At 41.0% G+C, this 17,980-nt stretch overlaps 3 protein-coding genes across 16 annotated transcripts; 2 read left to right on the top strand and 1 right to left on the bottom strand.

The window, feature by feature from the left end:
- The first annotated feature begins 570 nt into the window (after positions 1-570).
- LOC133924450 (26S proteasome non-ATPase regulatory subunit 6) lies at positions 571-3,344 on the top strand. The gene is made up of 8 exons (XM_062369979.1): positions 571-804; positions 900-1,014; positions 1,702-1,792; positions 1,891-2,036; positions 2,134-2,353; positions 2,418-2,526; positions 2,654-2,822; positions 2,921-3,344. The coding sequence occupies exons 1-8, from the start codon at positions 663-665 to the stop codon at positions 3,093-3,095; spliced, it is 1,167 nt and encodes a 388-aa protein (XP_062225963.1). The 5' UTR covers positions 571-662; the 3' UTR covers positions 3,096-3,344.
- Positions 3,345-3,909: 565 nt separating this feature from the next.
- Positions 3,910-7,705, bottom strand: LOC133924449 (serine/threonine protein phosphatase 2A 57 kDa regulatory subunit B' theta isoform-like). Of its 2 annotated transcripts, XM_062369978.1 has the most exons (3): positions 7,562-7,705; positions 5,963-7,458; positions 3,910-4,529 (listed from the first exon to the last, which is right to left on the bottom strand). In XM_062369978.1, exons 2-3 carry the CDS (start codon positions 7,133-7,135, stop codon positions 4,173-4,175), a joined length of 1,530 nt encoding a protein of 509 aa, XP_062225962.1. In that variant the 5' UTR covers positions 7,136-7,458; positions 7,562-7,705; the 3' UTR covers positions 3,910-4,172. The 2 variants fall into 2 exon arrangements, with proteins under 2 accessions (XP_062225962.1, XP_062225961.1); XM_062369977.1 differs by having other exon boundaries at positions 5,963-7,690.
- A 3,706-nt stretch (positions 7,706-11,411) lies between these two features.
- LOC133924451 (plant UBX domain-containing protein 1-like) lies at positions 11,412-17,203 on the top strand. 13 transcript variants are annotated; one of them, XR_009910809.1, is made up of 9 exons: positions 11,412-11,535; positions 13,263-13,360; positions 13,453-13,533; positions 13,640-13,713; positions 13,788-13,858; positions 14,178-15,065; positions 15,180-15,284; positions 15,613-15,820; positions 16,385-17,203. XR_009910809.1 is itself a non-coding variant. In XM_062369988.1 (9 exons), the coding sequence occupies exons 1-6, from the start codon at positions 12,858-12,860 to the stop codon at positions 14,986-14,988; spliced, it is 492 nt and encodes a 163-aa protein (XP_062225972.1). In that variant the 5' UTR covers positions 12,825-12,857; the 3' UTR covers positions 14,989-15,065; positions 15,180-15,284; positions 15,613-15,820; positions 16,385-17,203. The 13 variants fall into 13 exon arrangements, 12 of the variants coding, with proteins under 12 accessions (XP_062225966.1, XP_062225972.1, XP_062225975.1 ...); XM_062369988.1 differs by lacking the exons at positions 11,412-11,535; positions 13,788-13,858 and adding an exon at positions 12,825-12,958 and having other exon boundaries at positions 14,178-14,308; positions 14,982-15,065; XM_062369991.1 differs by lacking the exon at positions 11,412-11,535 and adding an exon at positions 12,825-12,958 and having other exon boundaries at positions 14,178-15,284.
- Positions 17,204-17,980: the final 777 nt, after the last annotated feature.

The raw sequence follows: 17,980 nt of genomic DNA on the forward strand, positions 1-17,980 counted from the left end.
AAACCGCATTTGTAAACCTTGCCCAAAGAAGAGCTTCGGCATGACTTGTGAATGGATAAATGAGATTGAGTGTTACAATATCCAATGGACAATAAAATTGGCATAGTTTTACATGTCCAGTTCCTCATGCTACAATATTGGGTGTCACGGTACTATATCATCTCTCACGTTTTACTTTGTGCCCCTAACTTCACTCAGGGATCCAAATCCACGTGCCCATGAAGCCTCCTTCGTCTCCAGGTAAAAGAAAATACTAATACTATTATAAATATCACAGTTTTCAAATACGCTATTACACTTTCAATATTTAGAAAGATAATATTACAAAAATTAGATGGTATCATTACATTAGTCTCCGACACATTTTATAATGGTATGATCCAATATTAAGAGATTTATAATAATGTGGATCTAATTTTAAAAAATTCGTAATGACATGATCCAATATTAGAAAATTCCTAATAGCTTGATTCAATTTAAGAAAATTTATAACATTTTTTTAAATATTAAAAGTGTAATGACATATTTTAAAATTGTGATATTTATAATAACATAAAAATAACCCCAAAAGGAAAGCTTCCTTCTCTGGTCTCTCTCTCTCTCTCTCCCTTCCAATCTTCTTGCGGCGGAAGCAAAGCGGCGGCGGCTCAGCGGCGGACGAGATGGACGGCGGCGGAGAGGAGGGGAAGCAGCAGCCGCACCTGGTGCTGGCGCACAAGCTGTTCCTTCTCTCGCACCCCGACGTGGACGACCTCGCCAAGGTCGGCCTCCGCGCCGACGCCCTCGCCGCCGTCAAATCAGACGGTACTAGGAGCGCCTTTTCTCCTTTCCTCTAGTTGCTTCTAACTGCCAGTTGGGTTTGGGGTTTGAATTTGATCTGACGGGTGTGGTCGGTGCAGATATGGCGGCGCTGTACGAGACGCTGGCGGCGGACGGCGTGCTGGAGATGGACGCGGCGCTGCTTGCGGAGATGCGCGCCAGGATCGAGGAGGAGATCCGGAAGCTTGACGAGAAGTGAGTAGATCTCGCTGTCTGTGGCCTTTTCCTGCTCGATTTCTAGGCTGGGTCCTAGGGTTTCACTCTTTGGTGTTGATGCATCTAGCTCTGTTTCCGCAGTTCGCGATTTGAACACTCTGGGTAGGTTCAGCTATAATTTAGACACTGAGTTATGAACTATGTGCTGCAAGCGCTGCTTCTGTATTTGGTTGGTGGGATTGATTTGCTCTAGATGTTCCTGCTGCCTCTTGACATTATAAATAGTAACTTTTCTGTGTTCTCGACCTTATGATTTAACTGAATTTACCAATTGTGGCGTGTTGATCGGCATTATGAACATAACAAATTGTGCTTGCTTAGGTTAGTGTTCATCCAACCATCTAGATCAGAAGGGGAACGATGAATGATGGTACATGGAGAACTGATGTATGCGCATCCAACCATTTAGATCAGAAGGAATGATGGGTGATGGTTAATAGAAATTGCTGTGTGCCCAAACAAATCAAGGAAGGGCTGCAGTTTACCCAGCTGCTGACTTTGCTGCAAACAATGTTCCTAACAGTTTCATCCAAGTAAAATTTTGTAATCTAGACTCTAAAGTATGCTGTTCCTACTACTATCTTTCTTCTTGTACTTCTGAGACTATGGCCCACCTGCCATTATGCTTGAGTGTTTATTCAGTAATATCACTTCTTATGCATGAAGGATCGCCGATGCTGAGGAGAATTTGGGCGAGAGTGAAGTGCGTGAAGCCCATCTTTCCAAATCCTTGTACTTTATAAGGGTCGGGGAGAAGGTATATATATATCTGCCATATTTTTTCTCTTCATTTTCTTAGGATTGTCAGTGCGTGTTACAAACATGCTTATCTTGCCTGAATAACCTAAATTTTAGGAAAAAGCACTGGAGCAGCTTAAAGTTACTGAAGGAAAAACTGTAGCTGTTGGCCAAAAAATGGACCTTGTTTTCTACACATTACAAATTGGGCTTTTCTATATGGATTTTGATCTCATCTCAAAGTCCATTGACAAGGCCAAGAAGTAAGTCTGAAGTTTTTTGGTTTAACTATTTTGCATTCTGCTGGATTTGCATGGTGAAGTCTGATACAGTGTGCAACATTGTTTCGGCTGATTGAAGCTTGTTTGAGGAGGGTGGCGATTGGGAGAGGAAGAACAGATTGAAAGTGTATGAAGGCCTGTACTGCATGGCAACTAGAAACTTCAAGAAAGCTGCCAGCTTATTCCTGGATTCAATTTCAACTTTCACGACTTATGAGTTGTTCCCCTACGATACATTCATCTTCTACACGGTCCTCACAAGTGTTATCTCACTGGATCGTGTATCTCTGAAACAAAAGGTATTCAGCTTGGCTTAGAAGTCCCCTTCATTGCTTGGATGTCAGCTAACAAGAATTTTGACAGGTTGTAGATGCACCTGAGATCCTAGCTGTAATTGGCAAAGTACCTCACCTCTCCGAGTTTCTCAATTCCCTCTACAATTGCCAGTACAAGTCATTTTTTATTGCATTCTGTAAGTAACCGATTATTAATATTTTTTCAATCCTCTTCCATTTACTCATGATCAGTAATGCTCTTATGGATGATTGTTGTGGTGGCTAGCTGTCTCTGGATTTCTCATAGCTGTTTCCTATTTTCAGCTGGCTTGACGGAACAGATCAAGTTAGACCGTTACCTGCAGCCTCATTTCCGCTACTACATGCGTGAAGTGCGCACTGTTGTCTATTCACAATTTCTGGAATCTTACAAGAGTGTGACAATGGAAGCAATGGCTGCTGCGTTTGGCGTGACAGTTGATTTCATTGACCAGTAAGTGCAGTCTATGCCCGTGCTCATATTCTAGTTGTACAATGGTACCCTGACTCATATGCTTAATGCGTACGACCATTTGCGTTACTCTGATACAGGGAATTGTCACGCTTTATTGCTGCTGGGAAGCTCCACTGCAAGATAGATAAAGTTGCTGGTGTCTTGGAGACAAACCGGCCTGACGCCAGGAATGCCTTCTACCAGGCAACCATCAAGCAGGGCGACTTCCTGCTGAACCGCATCCAGAAGCTATCACGAGTCATTGACCTGTAGACGCCTTTCATGTTGTTGCAGCTCCTTGCCAGAAGTCGAGCACATGACTGCTATTGTATTTGCTTTGGCTCCTGAGAGTGTACCAGCAGCGCTTGACTTTGCATCGGTCACGGGTGAAGAGGGCTTAGGGATATTTGTGTTCTATCCGAGAAATTGTGTTTTGTAGCCTAACTACTTGGATTGAGGAAAATCCGGGCATCGCCTGTAGACGTTTCTTCTATGATGAATTCGTCGTTTTATTTCGCTTCACAGTTTGATCGTTTTGCCACTAAGAGCCTTAGTTAAAGAGGTTGCTGTCAGGTGTGACGCCAACTTATGGTAGGGGTGCACCCCTTCTATCCAAAATCATTACTAAAAATTAGCTATAATAAACAGTAAACATGTAAGCACCCTCTTTTTTTTATGCTGGCTTCACCCCTGGTTGCTGTTACCTGTGTAGTGATCCATCCGGTTTGTTTTTTCGGCAAGCGATATTCCGTAGACATTAGTTGCAAGGCAGTGTTACTATTACGTTTCATGAAATCGATCCCCCGAACTACATCCCCTGACAAGCAAAACTTGCCCAAAAAAGGGTCTTTCTGAACGAGTGGTGTCAAATACTACTTTTTACCATCTTAAAACATACTAGCTATTCTGTTCCAGCCAAGAAAATGAAAAGCAAGTTGTGAGAAACACTCGGTGCTAACTGCTTTGGAGTAGAATTACAAGGAAACCGAAGTGGGACATATCCCAGTATTCATGCACAGTACACAGACAAAACAGTACAACAGTAACACAATGCTCGCTGCATTCCAGTGACCCACCCTACTGCATATCCGCAATCAAAATTGACGCTGTCTATTGGACTATATGATAATTCTGATTAATGTCACTACACATGCCAAATCTCTCAGAATTCTTCTGTATGTGTACATTTTGATCATACAGTTCTGACGAAACCAAACACATCCTATCCACCTACAACAGGGGCAAACCAACTCACCAACAAAAAATTTCAACACTAAAATCACAACCCAAGTTCCAGAGAATCGCACATGGGTCAAAGAGTTCCACGATTGTGACTCTTATGGTGGAATTCTAGCCAGCAGCTTGACTGAACTTGCCATTGGGTGTGCCCGAGAGGTTGTTTTCGCCGGATTTTGAGGTGACCATATCCTCTAAGCGCTTCCACAGGACTTCGCGCTTCAAATTGGATTCCTCCTGCTTGAGCTCATCATTGTCGAACTTCTGTATGCACTCCCCGAAAAATGCTGAATCATGATCAGAGAAGATTTTGCGTACATTCAATGTCAGGCTGCGAACAGCTTGGTTCCAGTGATCTCTGGCATTTCTCTCAAGTGCTGGATAGATGATAGGTAATAGCACCTTGTAATTCTGCTTAATTAGATTCTCAATATGGTCATTGTTCCAGAGAAACAGAGCCCTCTCTGCCACCTATGAAGAGACAAGGGAGAAAACATAAGTCACAAATGGTGAGTATTTTTTTATCAACTGCATGAACAAGGTACCTAGGCAATTAGTCAAAAGTGATGTTCATATTCTATAATCTATTGGCTACAAACTGCCCAAGTAAACGCAGACGACTAAACAAAACCACCAGATACCGTGAATGAAGATTCTAAACAGAAACTACAATCTGTTCTAGAATCAGTGGGATCCAAGCAGCATAAGTACACTGTTATTAGCTATAGAATGATTGGCCACGGAGAGGATAGCAAACAATCATGCATCCAAAATGTACATGTTATGACTAAGGCCTGTTTTACAGATGACCAGGACAGGAGCGACAGTCAGAAAATACACAGGCTTTGACAGTCAGAAATTGATGGACAGGGTACATTCCAACGAAGCAGTTCAGTAATACGACTGGCAGAATCCCATACATCATGAACAAAAGAGGGAACAGATTTGCACCACAAGTTATAATTTGGGAAGTTGGCCTATACTTGCTATGCACTTTGGGCGGCACAAAATATCAGTTTTGCTAAATGAAATTACCAATGACAACTCCTACAGAAATTTGTGTTTTACAGATTAGTACAATTGAGATAAAGTAGATATAAACAAGAAAAGTTTGTTAGGTCACTAATCTGATTAATTAGAAAGAGGGTACATACTACATAAAGGTCCAAGGTCCATGCAACGGATCAATTTCTACAAGTCTTTAAGGCACAAGAAAGTCAAAAAAAGGAAAGGAACAAATTAGCATGTGTATTCTCCAGAAGACTCAACTAAGATGATAAACTGATATGCTGATTTTGTAATTATAACTTACAAGAGAAATGACCTCACGGACATTTTCTTTACTGCTCTTAATTGTAGAAATATATCAAAACAACTGAAAATCCATGTGCATAAATTATACTCTCTCTGATTGCAAATGTAGGTCGTTTTAGCCTCCTCAACTATTCTCTAAATATAAGTCATTCTCGAACTTCTATGCACTTTTTTCTCTTTTGTTCCTTTCTTGCCCTTGTTTAATAAATGCTATCACTCTCACAAATGAATAAGCTATCTTTTCCAATGCAGAATAAATAAAAGACAACAAGGTCATTTAATATACTTTCTTAATCCTTGTGCACAAGTCTAAAACGACCTACATTTGCAATCGTAGGGAGTACATAAAAAGACACACCATGGTGTGCAGAAAAGGTGTCTGAATAGCAAAGCCTGGAGATACTATCATTATTAATCTTTTCCATACTTAGGGAGCATATTTGTAGCTAATTAAATCTGTGCAAGCAATCAATGTGGATATGCAGGCGAACAATTGCACTAAAAGCACAGGTCATGGACTAGAAGAACCAACAAACAAGTTTAGTGGAAATGCATGACAAGCTTGAGTATAGGCCCAGTGAGATCTTGACCTGGAAATGAGAGCTGTTCATGCTACGGGCAATCTGAAGGAAGAGTGGAACCATGCATCTTTGGAATTCTGCAAGCTGGGTTGCCTCTAAGACCTCTTCTAGCTCACCCAAGAACATCACCTCCTTTGAACTGTTTGTCATGGGCCAATATTTCAGTAAGCCCCTAATAACTGTGTCAGAAAGTTTGCAGTCCTTCTCAACAAACTGTGTGATGCAATACGATAGCTGCTGGTGGTACATAGATACACACTTTGGCTTGTGAAGAGGGATCAGTGCACGAACAAGGAACAATTTGTGCTCTTCCTTAAGCGGAAGGGCAAAACCATTGATAATACTGCCCAGGATCTCCAGCAACTCTGCAATACCATTGTGCTTTTCTGTTTCGAATATAAACCTGTAGAAGATGTTGTTAATTCCTTTCCTGACGAATGGGCGATGAACCATGAATTTACCATATATTCGATGGAGTATTGTCTTTAGATAGTCCCTTTCCCTGGGGTCCTCTGAGTCGAAAAGATCTAGTAGCTTAAGAATGAAAGAATGATCTATGTATCTCTTGGCTAGCTTTGCATCTGTCTCCTGTGATGCTACAAATCTCAAGAAAACCTCATAAACGATCTGCAAGTGTGACCATGCTGGGTCCATGAGAGGCTCATCCTCCTCCAGATCTACTCCTTCAATGGCCTTGTTCTCGCGAGGGGTGGGGCTGGAGGCCCGGAATAAGTTAATCGACACCATCTTGGTGATCTCCGACATGATTACTTCCGAGAACTTGCCATTTGCAGAAGTGACATAATCAACAAGTTCCATAAGCGTCTGGCGCTTCAACTCCTTTTCCTTCAAGTGCTTTGTCGGATCCGCGAAATCGTACACTGCACAGCACAGGTTCACCTTCTTCACAAATAAATTCTGCTTCTCGGATGCCACCACGTCCTTGAACGCGGGCAGTGGCTCGTTGGAGTGATACACCACAGCCCCATTCATCACCGGGTTAGCACTCAAGCCATCTGGTACTGGATAATCCCCATTTCCGGCCCTCTTGTTCCCCGGTTCCACGCTCCTCGCAACACTGTAAGAATTGGATGGCTCGTTGCCGTTCCCCGCAGCAGCATCCCGGCTGTCGCCGGCCTTCCCCGGCTTTCTCGGCAGCCGGCCAAGGATCTGCTTAATCATCTTCCACCACAACCAACCAAAACCTTAGCAGTATCCCACCTTCCCAAATCAGCCAAAGGAGGAAAGAGGGATCTGTGCAGACCTGCGTCTCTTGAACTCAACCAACAACCCCAAGATCTCACCGGACCCCAACCCGACGAATCCACCACCACCCAGCCAGCCAGCCAGCCACGAAACCACACCCTAGCTCCCTATGATCCGCAGAACAATCAAGCCGCCCAAATCATTTGAACCAACACGAATCAGACCTGATCCATGAGCCACGCCTCCATCCCAAAAAAATCCAATCTTTTTCAGCTTCCGGAGCCGGCGGCCGGCCAAATCTAGGATCCAAGAACCGCAGAGAGCATGTAACAATCGGATGTGAGAGGTGGCTCGGAAATGATGATGGGGGTTGAGGGCGAGATTGGGGAGGAGAAGAGGAACCTTTTCTTGGGCTGCCGAGCTCGCTCACTCCCTCTCTCTCCTTTTTGGTTCTCTGGATTTGAGAGGCCTTGAGGTCCCCAGAAGTAGCGAAGGGAGACGGTGTAGTAAAAGCTTGCGCAGCACTGCGAGCGACACCGAGATAAAAGGGCGGGCAGGAGAGTGTATTATGTGAAAGCAAATTATATATTATCCTATTTTATAAAAGATCTTTTTTATCTATGATAATATATATTCATTAGCTATTGAATTACAAGATGCATAATATAGCTAAAGTCTTATAAAGATTTTACTAGATAAGATGTTATAAAATTTACTTTCGTATTAAAATAATTATTGACCTGCAACGTAGTTGTTGTCCCTTTAGTTTAGTGTAGCTTCTCTCGTGGCTGTTTTTTTGCTGTCTGGAGAGGGGAGGAGGGAACCTTTCGTGGATGTTAGTGCAAGACTTCGACGCGGTGGCAAGTATTCTTCCTCGCTTCTCTTCTCTGCCTCTCACCTCACCTCGATTTCGGAGCACAATTTTACCAAATTTCAATAGGGTCTGTCCTCTTGTCTTATTTTACTCAGCTGGTTGAAAAGAAAGCAAAGAATACGGGACCGGCACTAGCACTACTACTAAAAAACAAGGATACTGGAGTGGCCGAAGGCTAAGAGGAGATGTTTACGGGGAGCACGGTCGAGGATGCTGTATCATTTTGATGTGATGTTAAGAGTTAAATTATCGAAAAAGAAGAGATGTTTATGCCAGTACTCGGTACTTGCTGAGAGTCTGTCGGTGTGTGTGTACTTGGGATCTTTGCTTTGAGCTGAATCATCCAACTGCCACCGTGTAAGCACCGGTGCTAGCAACACTGGTGTGAAGCGTGCGCGTGTCTGACTGCCCATCCGGACCGGTCTGTCTGACCGCCGGTGAGCATGTGATTGGGTAGTGACAGCCTCAAGAAAACAATGAATCTAGTGTAAAAAACAAAATTTTAATAGATGTCCTATGTATCATGTGGACACAAGTTGGATTTGCCGTTAGAGCTGAGACTGCCTGCCTTAGCTGCTGCTGCTGCTACTGCTAAGGGGATAAACAGCAGCAGCGCTGGCGGTGCCGGTGTCAGACCGTCGATCACGCCGATGTGACGCCTGCTCGGGTTCAGAGCGATCGGATCGGTGGCAACTAGCAATGGTGCAAGGGGTTAAGCTAGGCCCACGTCATATTTCTTTCATCTAACAATTGACAGGTAAAAAAAAGAGAGACACAAGTGTCGTGCTAAGAAAAGTGGTCTTTCGAATGACCGTTTCTATAGAATTTTCTTCTGGTGTGTGAAAGATTCTTACATGATTCTGATCTATATCATTTTTTTTAATTCAACAATTGACATGTACATGTGAGAAAAAAACACCGTACTTGAAAAAAAGTCTTTCAAATGACCAGATCATATAATTTATTTATTTTTACTAAACGTATGTGTCTTCCTGACTTACCAAACACGAGCCTCTTCGATCCTCTGTTTCTCCTGAACGGCTACTGCTAATGTGAGTGCTCGATCCATCGACACGTGTGTTGTATTTTTCACTGTCAATTTTAAGTGGGACAACACCAGCTCAGATTATACGTTCGACGGTCTGGTGACTAGTTTTTCGTGACACTTCGAAGTTTTCTTTTAAAAAAAACATCCGTATAACTCAGAGACACGTACTTACACTTGCATCATCACACTACACATGTACACTAAAGTTTTGAGATATAAAATTTGAAAATTGATAAAGTTACTATAATTATCTCGCTGTCAATAAATATATCATTTATTATTAAAAGTAAAGTTTACTTTTAATGAAACACGTAATAAATAAATCAAACGTTTCATCTCTAATGGGTAGAGTAAATCGTCTCCACTAACCACTCAAACAAGCTATGTGACATATGAAACTTGATCCATCTTACTCACAAGTCCCCCTTCTTGTTGATGTCTCAATTTTTATTCTTACTTACGAAGGAACGTGTATATCTCAAATTTGCTGCCATTTTTTTCCAATGGAGGCAGCACATTTTCGTGCCACTTATTTGTGCTGCTTGTTCGCACCTAGCATTCTATTTCATTTTCAATTACACATGTCAAAATGGTTCCCCTCTATTCGAAAGGCTGCGACTTGCGAGCCTAGCAACCGTGGCTCAACCAACACTTGGAGATTGGCATGGCAATGTTTGTTGGTAGCTAGATTTTCTAACGCTTTGGAAAAAACCAGTTATAAAGACTAGCAGTATATATATCAAATTATCTCTCGCCTATATTTTTTGTCTCCCGTAGACCCGAAAAAGTCGTAGTTTCAGATGGTTTATAAGCTATCAAGAATTAAGTGTCGATAAGAACCGTTCTGTTATCTTTAGACGACTAAGAGGGATGACAAGCATATGACCTGAACTATGGGCTCTAACGCTTTGTACCCGTGGCAAAATTACCATGCGGTTGGCGTGGCTCTTTGTTGACAACTTTGACATGACTATCGGTTGCGTCCTTTGGTAGCAACATTCAAAAGGTGGTTATTGTGCGTTCTTTATCTGTTCCCCGTACGTGACAGCGCTTTCCCTCACAAAACACCGAGACGCTTTTCAGATCTTGTTGATCTAAAATAAAAAGAAGATGATTTTTTAGAGAGGGAAATAATAAGATAAAAACCCTTCACCAGTTCAGCAGGCGAAGTGTCGCTGGGCCTACACATAGGGGTGAAACGGGCTGAATTTTTTCTGCCTTACCTAACCATTTCAGGTGCTAATCGAATATTAAAAGAAAGTTCGGATATCAGATCAGATTGGATGTTGGATAGTTGTATCAGATACCAGAATCGGATTTAAGGAGCTAGATATCCGTCAGATATCGGATATCTAAGAATAAAATTAGATATATCTAAAGACCATCCGACAACTATTTAAACATATCTATAAGAACGTGTAACTTTTCATACTGAGTCAGATGAAAACGATATTTATATGAAATTATAACTCTGGACAAGAACTTATAGTTGATACTTTTCTATTTTAAGTTATTAACATATTCAAATAATTAATAGAAGCTCCAGCAGGTATATTGGGCACTCGTAACTTCTCCGATTTCGTTCTAATGTAACTTCTTCTATAGGAATATATTGCTGATTTACTTGTTGGATTTTTGATGTAGCTGAGTTTTAGATAGTGGAATGATCGAACAATCATAACATATATAATAAATATTTATGTTGCTTTCACTCAATATCCGAATAAATATTCATAAACGACCTTATCTGCATCCAACTCATCACATATTCGATCTATTGATCCGTATTTGTGACCGAGACTACCATATTCAGTTTTGATTCAATAAAAAATATAAGACCAGTAATATTCATCTATATCCAATCCGATTACACCCCTATCCCCCCTCTATATATATATATATATGGGCAGACTGTACAAAATATTCGGCCCAAAGAACCGTTAAGGTCGGAGAGAAGTGTAAAAGGACCAAACAAATTTTTATTTTACACTTTTTAAATAAAAATTGTTGCATCCAATATTCTTAAAATTTAAAATATTATCAAAATAGTCATAAAATTTTTTAAATTTTTTTGGTGTAGATAGTGCTATTATCTAGCTCATAAAAAATTAGACAAAAATATAACTTGCACAATGAGAAACTTCAGAATTTTATCTTTTTTATTTCTCATTGCACAAGTGAACATAGACACATATATTTGCAATTTTTTGAGTTAAAAAATGTAAAACTAAAAAAGTTCGCGCTCTATCCTCTATCTCTCCACGCGGATTCCGGAGCTGGACCCTGACCCGCCGCCCAAAACCCGCCCCCGTCTCGCCTCGCGAAGCTTTCCTTGCCCTTCGTCCCTTCCCGGGCCCTTCCTTCCTCCGGTCGTGCACGACGAGGCGCAGGAAAAGGGAAGACGGCGATGCGCCGCCGCACATGGATACCGACGCGGAGGCGCGCCACGCGACGGTGTGTCCGTTCGCCTCCTCCCCACCTCCCCCGCTTCTCCGCCCCCCCCCCCCCCCCCATGCGCACCCGCGTTCCTTTGCGCGATTTCTTGTTGGTTTGGGTGGGAGGGGATTGGGGACCCTCCCATGTGGTGCGGGTTCGCGTCCTGGGGTCGGGTCGGGAGACGGAGCGGAGGCGATCTTCGGGTTATTTGGGGGAGTTAGCAAGACTTCTTCTATGTTGGAATAATGGGACAAATTTTAGTCCAGATTTTATTAGGAGAAAAACTACACGCGATAAACTAGATGCAAAAACTAGAACCATCAGATCTATCGTGTATATCAAAACAAAAGAAAAACTACACGTGATAAACTAGATGCAAACACTAGAACCATCAGATCTATCGTGTATATCAAAACAAAAGCATATTTCTCACGAGTATAAGTTACGCGCACAACTTACTCGTTGGGTTGATAAAGATGAGTTTCCACGAGAGCAATCCGGTTGATGTCGTGGAGGCAGCTCCTCGGATATAGTCGAAATCGAGTTCACAGTCGAAGTCGAGGACATAAATGAACTCGAGTACATAGTTGAAGTCGAGGACAGTTGGAGTTGAGGACGTAGTCGAACTCGAGTATGTAGTCAAAGTCGAGGTAGGTCGCAACTGTTGTAGCAGTCACCGAGCGGTCGCGTCAAGTGCTGCCCAAAAACTTGATTACTGTCCCGTGCAGAACTCGTGCGGCATTGGTTTCGAAGATCCCGCTCTCCTTTCTCCTCGACGCATGCCGATCGGAAAGGATGATAAGGCCAGACAACATAACAAAGCAGTGCAACAGGTGTGAGAGAGAAGATTGGGAAAAAAATGAGGAGACAAAAATCAGAGTCAACCAGGACATCCCCTGGCTCTCAAATAGCTAGAAGCTAGAATGCAACAGTAATGGCCCATCAAAGAATGGTAGCTGACATGGTTTATGGCAAGTTGAAAACGACAGTTTTAATCTCATTAAAATGCCATTAACTCGAATGATAACTGTCATATTACTGCATGATTCAAACGCCCGTTTAATCACATTAAAAAGAATAAAAGGAAAAGATAATTGCACGATTGACTGCCATTTCTAGATGCACGCGCCGTGCTCATCTCAAGTCACAAGTCATGTGATTTTCACGTGTAAAATGCGCGAAATGCGCGTGCGTGTATAGCCAAGGTCTCTCTCTCTCTCCTTCCCATGTGTTACCATTTTAGACAAGGGAAAGAGTCAACTATTTAAGCATGTCCAACTCTACTTGGACTAGCAATATTGGACTAAAGTGTGCATGCATTGGAATTTCATGAATGGACCATGTATGGGCCAATTCCAACATTCTTCTCTGTGGATTTAGGATATTCTGCTGGTTCTTTAGGGTACACGCCTCTTCAGGGAGTCCAGTTCTTGAGTTCTTGGTGAGCATTTCATCCACGAATTTTTGCTCAGAAGAGAGGTTCTTTGCTTCTGATTCTGTGATCTGGGAATCAACCCTGAGCAATGTGTATTCGATAGTTCTACTGCATTGCCAAAATTACGAGATCGAAATGTTCGCTATGAGGGTCATATAACTGTCTATCTAGAAAACAAATCTTTTCGAGGAATGTTGTTACTTTCTTGTTTGGTCAAAGACTCAAAATCATTCTACCCTGAGTTTTCCATGAATAGGAAAAGGGAAGTGAAACAAAGTCTGACCACTTAGTTTGCTTTCGAAAATTCCAGGCTGAAGGCAGTGAGAGAAGAGCTTGGACATGAGATTCGGGTTTTTTTGCGCACAGTATTTGAGGCAATACCTAGCAAGCTGCCCAGTGCAAATCATGGTATCGAAACTTTGTTTACTTCTGATTTACCTAAACCTCTCTATTTTGATTTACCTAAACTCTATTGTGACATCAAAGCATTGTTCTTGCAGAGGAAGATGATGACTTTTATGAGCTTCAGCCTGCTGATTATTTCAACTTGATTTTAAACAGGATGGCAGGTGGACAATATGGTTTGGGAACTTTCACATTTAACATTTTAGCATCCACTTAGTGTTGGCCAAATCGTACTATTTTGCTTTCTGTTTACTTGCTGTTTAAAATTATGGCATTGTGCAGAACAATCTAAAATGCTGAAGACTCGCAAGATGCGGGAGGCCGAACTTGCTGCTCGACGAGCAAAGATAACAAAGGTAGGGTTATAATGCACATCATTACTATGTACATTTCTCACAAATCAATTAATATGCAATACTGCTTTGTGTAGGCCTCTGTACAAAGGAACATGGCATACTCCTTATTATCATTTCTTTTGTTCCCCTTTTATGTAATTGTTAGGTAGCTCCTCTTTATTCCAGCCTTATCTGAACAGTGCCTTAAGAGAGGCTTGAAGATAGTAAACATCCTTTATATTTGAGAAAAAAATATATATGCTAATTCTAGTGTGCTAGCATGTGAAATATTCTTAAGAAATATTACATAACGATACACATAGTTCTAACTACTTGCTTGCAAAGAAAGTTGCTGCTTATTCTTACCAATTTAGTGCATAATAGATTTCTTAAGGAGAGTTCCGTTAATTTACCTGTTTTTATTTCATTTCTCTTTCTGGATCTACTTTGTATTTCCGTATTGATGGTAACTGCCTTAATTGTAGGCAGTAATGAGGGTACGATTCCCTGATGGTTACATTCTTGAGGCTGACTTTCTTCCAACAGAGAGAATTCATAGTCTAGTGGACCTGCTCATGAAAGTACTTGCTAGACCAGATCTGCCTGTTCTTTCTTTGTAAGTTCTGCTGCTCTCTTAGGAATGATAGATGTACAGTTTAACTAATATCTGTTTCATCTGTCTCCTTTCCCCCTTGATCATTTCCTTTTATTTGTCCATGGCAATAATATATTCTGGTTATGATTGGCATAGGTTTCATCAGTCTTGATGATAAGTCTTATTTATCTTTATCATTGTCAAGCAAATATCTTGGTAATCATGAAAGGCTGGGAAACAACTAACCTGCAGTAAATAGTTCGACGCTTACAAAAATCTGTGAATTAACTTTTAATACATCATTTTGTGCAAAGGGTTTCAGAATCATTTAGTGCAAAGGGTTTTTGCAATTATGAGACAACTGTTATGAAGTGCTATTTGGCAAAAAAAATAAAAAATAAAAAATGAAGTGTTAAAAGTGTAAAACCATTGGCAACACCGATTTGATGAGTCTGTACAACAGTAACATAAATGGAAGTCTCTTTCTCACTGCTTTCTTCTAACAAGTTTGCCACCTGTGCTGAATCACAGAATCGTTTCATGAAAGCTTCAATTTTTAGGTTATGCCATTCAATTTGAACAACAGCAGTGTCTGGAGTGATGCAGTATGGTGATTTAGTGCCTGTTTTAGATAAAATATGCACCATCGAAATTTTATGCCAAATGTTCCTTGGGTTGAACTTATAAAATGTAGGGGCTGATAATCTTCTTGATTGTCTGGTGCATAGTCACCAAATTCTCGGGTCGATAGGGTCGAGGAATGGGATTGAGGAACGAGGTACACCACTTGCAAAAGATTTTGGCAAGATGGAAATGCCATGTTTCTTTCATACATCTCAGACATGTATTGTTTACAATTTATTAATGCTGGATCCATTCAATTCCATAACAGATACAGTACCTTGAAAAAAGCGAATACTAGACACGTCACAGGACTTCTATACAGTTGGCTTTGTCCCTTGAGCTAATGTCCACTTTTCTTATGATCTGCCCGAAGGTATGCTTTGTCATAATGGGTAGTGGTTAGTTGAGAAAATAAGCAATAATTACCTCTCAGCTGAGTCTTTTAACATTTGTTGTGTCTTGTAAAGCTGTATTTCCTCATGCATATGAAGGCATTCAAGTTCATGATTGTTGCTGTACACACACAAATGAATTTGCTTCTTGTGCACTTGCAGGAGGCTGAAACAGTCATCAAATGATGCAATTTATGCTTGTTGCTGTACATGGTTGTCTTATGTCAAAAAAAGTTCCACAGTTGTCGTTATGCATTCAGATATTCATGAGTATTTTCATGGGAGGTGTCACATGTTTTGGACATGCAGGTTCAGAGCTAAATTCAGATAGTGTAAAATCAGGACCTTGTCTCCGTGAAGAAATTCGAAGTTTGGATGGATTGTCACTTCTGTCAAAACCAGCTAGTCAATTTGACGATTCTAGGATGAACTCTTCTGCTCATCAATCGGATGCCTCTCAATCTGATTATGCAGAAGCAACACACAAGAAACCCAATAGACCAAAGTGGTTCAAAAGGTAATATTTTTGCTCTTAATTGCATTTTTTTTCTTTGACCCCTTCAAGTTTTTGTCAGTCTTCTAGTTCCACACTGTTAGGAATACGACAACTTCATATGGGTGGATACTTGTGAAATTCATCACATTTTAGTTGAAGAATCCAAAATAACCTGCTTCTGATTGCAGTCCAATAGTTAAAAAGGAGAGAAACTTCCCAAGTAGCACCTATCAATTAACCTGCTGGCCCTTGCGATCCAGAACTTCAGAACTTTGTTAGCATTTATAAGGAGCTTTAAACTGGATCCTTGCCTAGGAAACTCCATGTTTCTGGTTAAACTTTGTTTAGCTTTGCATTTTTACCCTTCAATGATTATACAAATACAAATGCTTAAGTAGTCTATTACAGTTTCATTTTAATGCATGCGTTTCATACTATAGTGTTTGTTGAAACAACCCAATCAAGGGATATTTATATTGTGATGATTCTTTTGCTTGAACTCCATTTGTACGCTAGCTATTTTGTTTCAGCATATCTTCTGACTTGCAAGCTCACGACAGATTGACAGTTATCTACCCCTTGCAGGTGATACTGCTCAGATGGCACAGGAGCACTCTATTAGGACGTGTTTGGTTGCTCCGCTCCGCTCGTGCAAGCATCCGTCGGTGCAGTCGCTCGTGCAAGCATCTGTTGGTTGCCTGGACCGGCCCTCTCGCCTGCACCCTCCCGTGCAAATGCATCGAGCGAGCCTGGCTCCGCGCGTACGCCGGAATCGGTGTACGCGCCGAGCTTGGCTCGCCCGGTGAAAAACACTATGCGTGATATTTTTTTATTTAACTTTAGATTTTATTTTTACGGTACAAGAGTGATCCAGAAATTCTAAACATTTTCGTGAGCAAACTAAAGCTCACTAGCAACCTATTTTAATTAGTTTGATCCAAAAAGCCTATATTAATATTTAATTTAAATCCTCTAAAATTATAAAAATTCACTAATATTCTTATCCTGTGATGTACTAATTTATAAAAATATTTTCAACCCTATGTTATTTGGTTAAAAAATAAGTTCTTTTGTAATGCAATATATACTCATACGGGTAATTAAACATAATCTCTTCTCAGCCAGACTGAGCATATACAGCCAATCAAATAAACCCTACCTGTCTCAACTCAACTTGCATAACTCATACGAGTCAAGCTGAGGACATACAAGCTGAGGACATACAAGTAATTAAACAGGCCTAACGGATCCCATCTTTTATAGGTAGGACCAGTGTAGCATGTAAATTTGATGTCTTGCAACTCATCAGAACGCTGCTGTGGCTAAGCGCTTTGGCGCCTTACAAATTGTGTAAAGACCCCATAGAAACAGTGGAAATAATACTCCCGTGTCCGTAACGCTTCACAGCATGATGTTGTGCCTGTCTTTACACACTACATTTTCAGGAAAGTGATTGAGTTGGTTGGAAAAGTACCAATGAACATGGGGTTTCAGATCTGAAGTGGTTGTGCATTACCCTGCTTACGCCATGATATCGTGTCAGGTTGCTTTCTTGAGTCAATTTTCATACTGATGGCATCAGCGACTAATTTGTCGCATAGTGGTACAGATTTCTTTCCACAGCTAATGGTCGTGGGCCAGCTAGATTCTGTGTGATTGTGATATTGTGTTCACGTTGTGCTGTGGTGACTGGTTAGTGGCTGCTTTTGACAAAAACTGGATCTACCCTGCATCTGTTTATACAGTCTCAAATTTACTCAAATAAATAAAAACTTAGTTTAATTTATCCAGACAGATATAATTAATTAAATATTATTTTTTTAACAAATATAACTTCCATCAGACTGCTTTCTCAACCTACCTATAGGCAATCAATTACACTCAGCGTGATTGGAGAAGAGCCCCTTTGTTGAAGTGGTGGGTTTCACACCACAGAGTATAGCAGATCGTAACAGAATATGTAGTTAATCGCGTTCCAGACAGATAACCTGAGCTTTGAGATTGCCTTTCTACATTCAGGTCTTGGGTTAACCACGGCGAAGTGAATCTCAATCGGTCGACTCGCTGATGATCTTGTTTTTAACTCCTAAGGTTTTTTTTTTTTTTTTGCAAGCTCCTGACGGGACTTTTTAACAGCTTTCGCCGATTTGTTGGATGAAATTAAAAAGTTTGCAGGGGTTA

Source organism: Phragmites australis, chromosome 7 (assembly GCF_958298935.1).
Source record: "Phragmites australis chromosome 7, lpPhrAust1.1, whole genome shotgun sequence".
Taxonomy (NCBI): domain Eukaryota; kingdom Viridiplantae; phylum Streptophyta; class Magnoliopsida; order Poales; family Poaceae; genus Phragmites; species Phragmites australis.

Coding starts and splice junctions, on each gene's coding strand:
- LOC133924450 (XM_062369979.1), top strand. CDS start 663: ATGGACGGCGGCGGAGAGGAGGGGAAGCAGCAGCCGCACCTGGTGCTG. Junction 805..899: donor CGCCGCCGTCAAATCAGACG/GTACTAGGAGCG, acceptor TGGTCGGTGCAG/ATATGGCGGCGCTGTACGAG. Junction 2,527..2,653: donor GTCATTTTTTATTGCATTCT/GTAAGTAACCGA, acceptor TCCTATTTTCAG/CTGGCTTGACGGAACAGATC.
- LOC133924449 (XM_062369978.1), bottom strand. CDS start 7,135: ATGATTAAGCAGATCCTTGGCCGGCTGCCGAGAAAGCCGGGGAAGGCC. Junction 4,530..5,962: donor TGAACAGCTCTCATTTCCAG/GTCAAGATCTCA, acceptor GTCTCTTCATAG/GTGGCAGAGAGGGCTCTGTT.
- LOC133924451 (XM_062369980.1), top strand. CDS start 12,858: ATGTATGGGCCAATTCCAACATTCTTCTCTGTGGATTTAGGATATTCT. Junction 13,534..13,639: donor GATGGCAGGTGGACAATATG/GTTTGGGAACTT, acceptor GGCATTGTGCAG/AACAATCTAAAATGCTGAAG. Junction 13,714..14,177: donor GACGAGCAAAGATAACAAAG/GTAGGGTTATAA, acceptor CCTTAATTGTAG/GCAGTAATGAGGGTACGATT.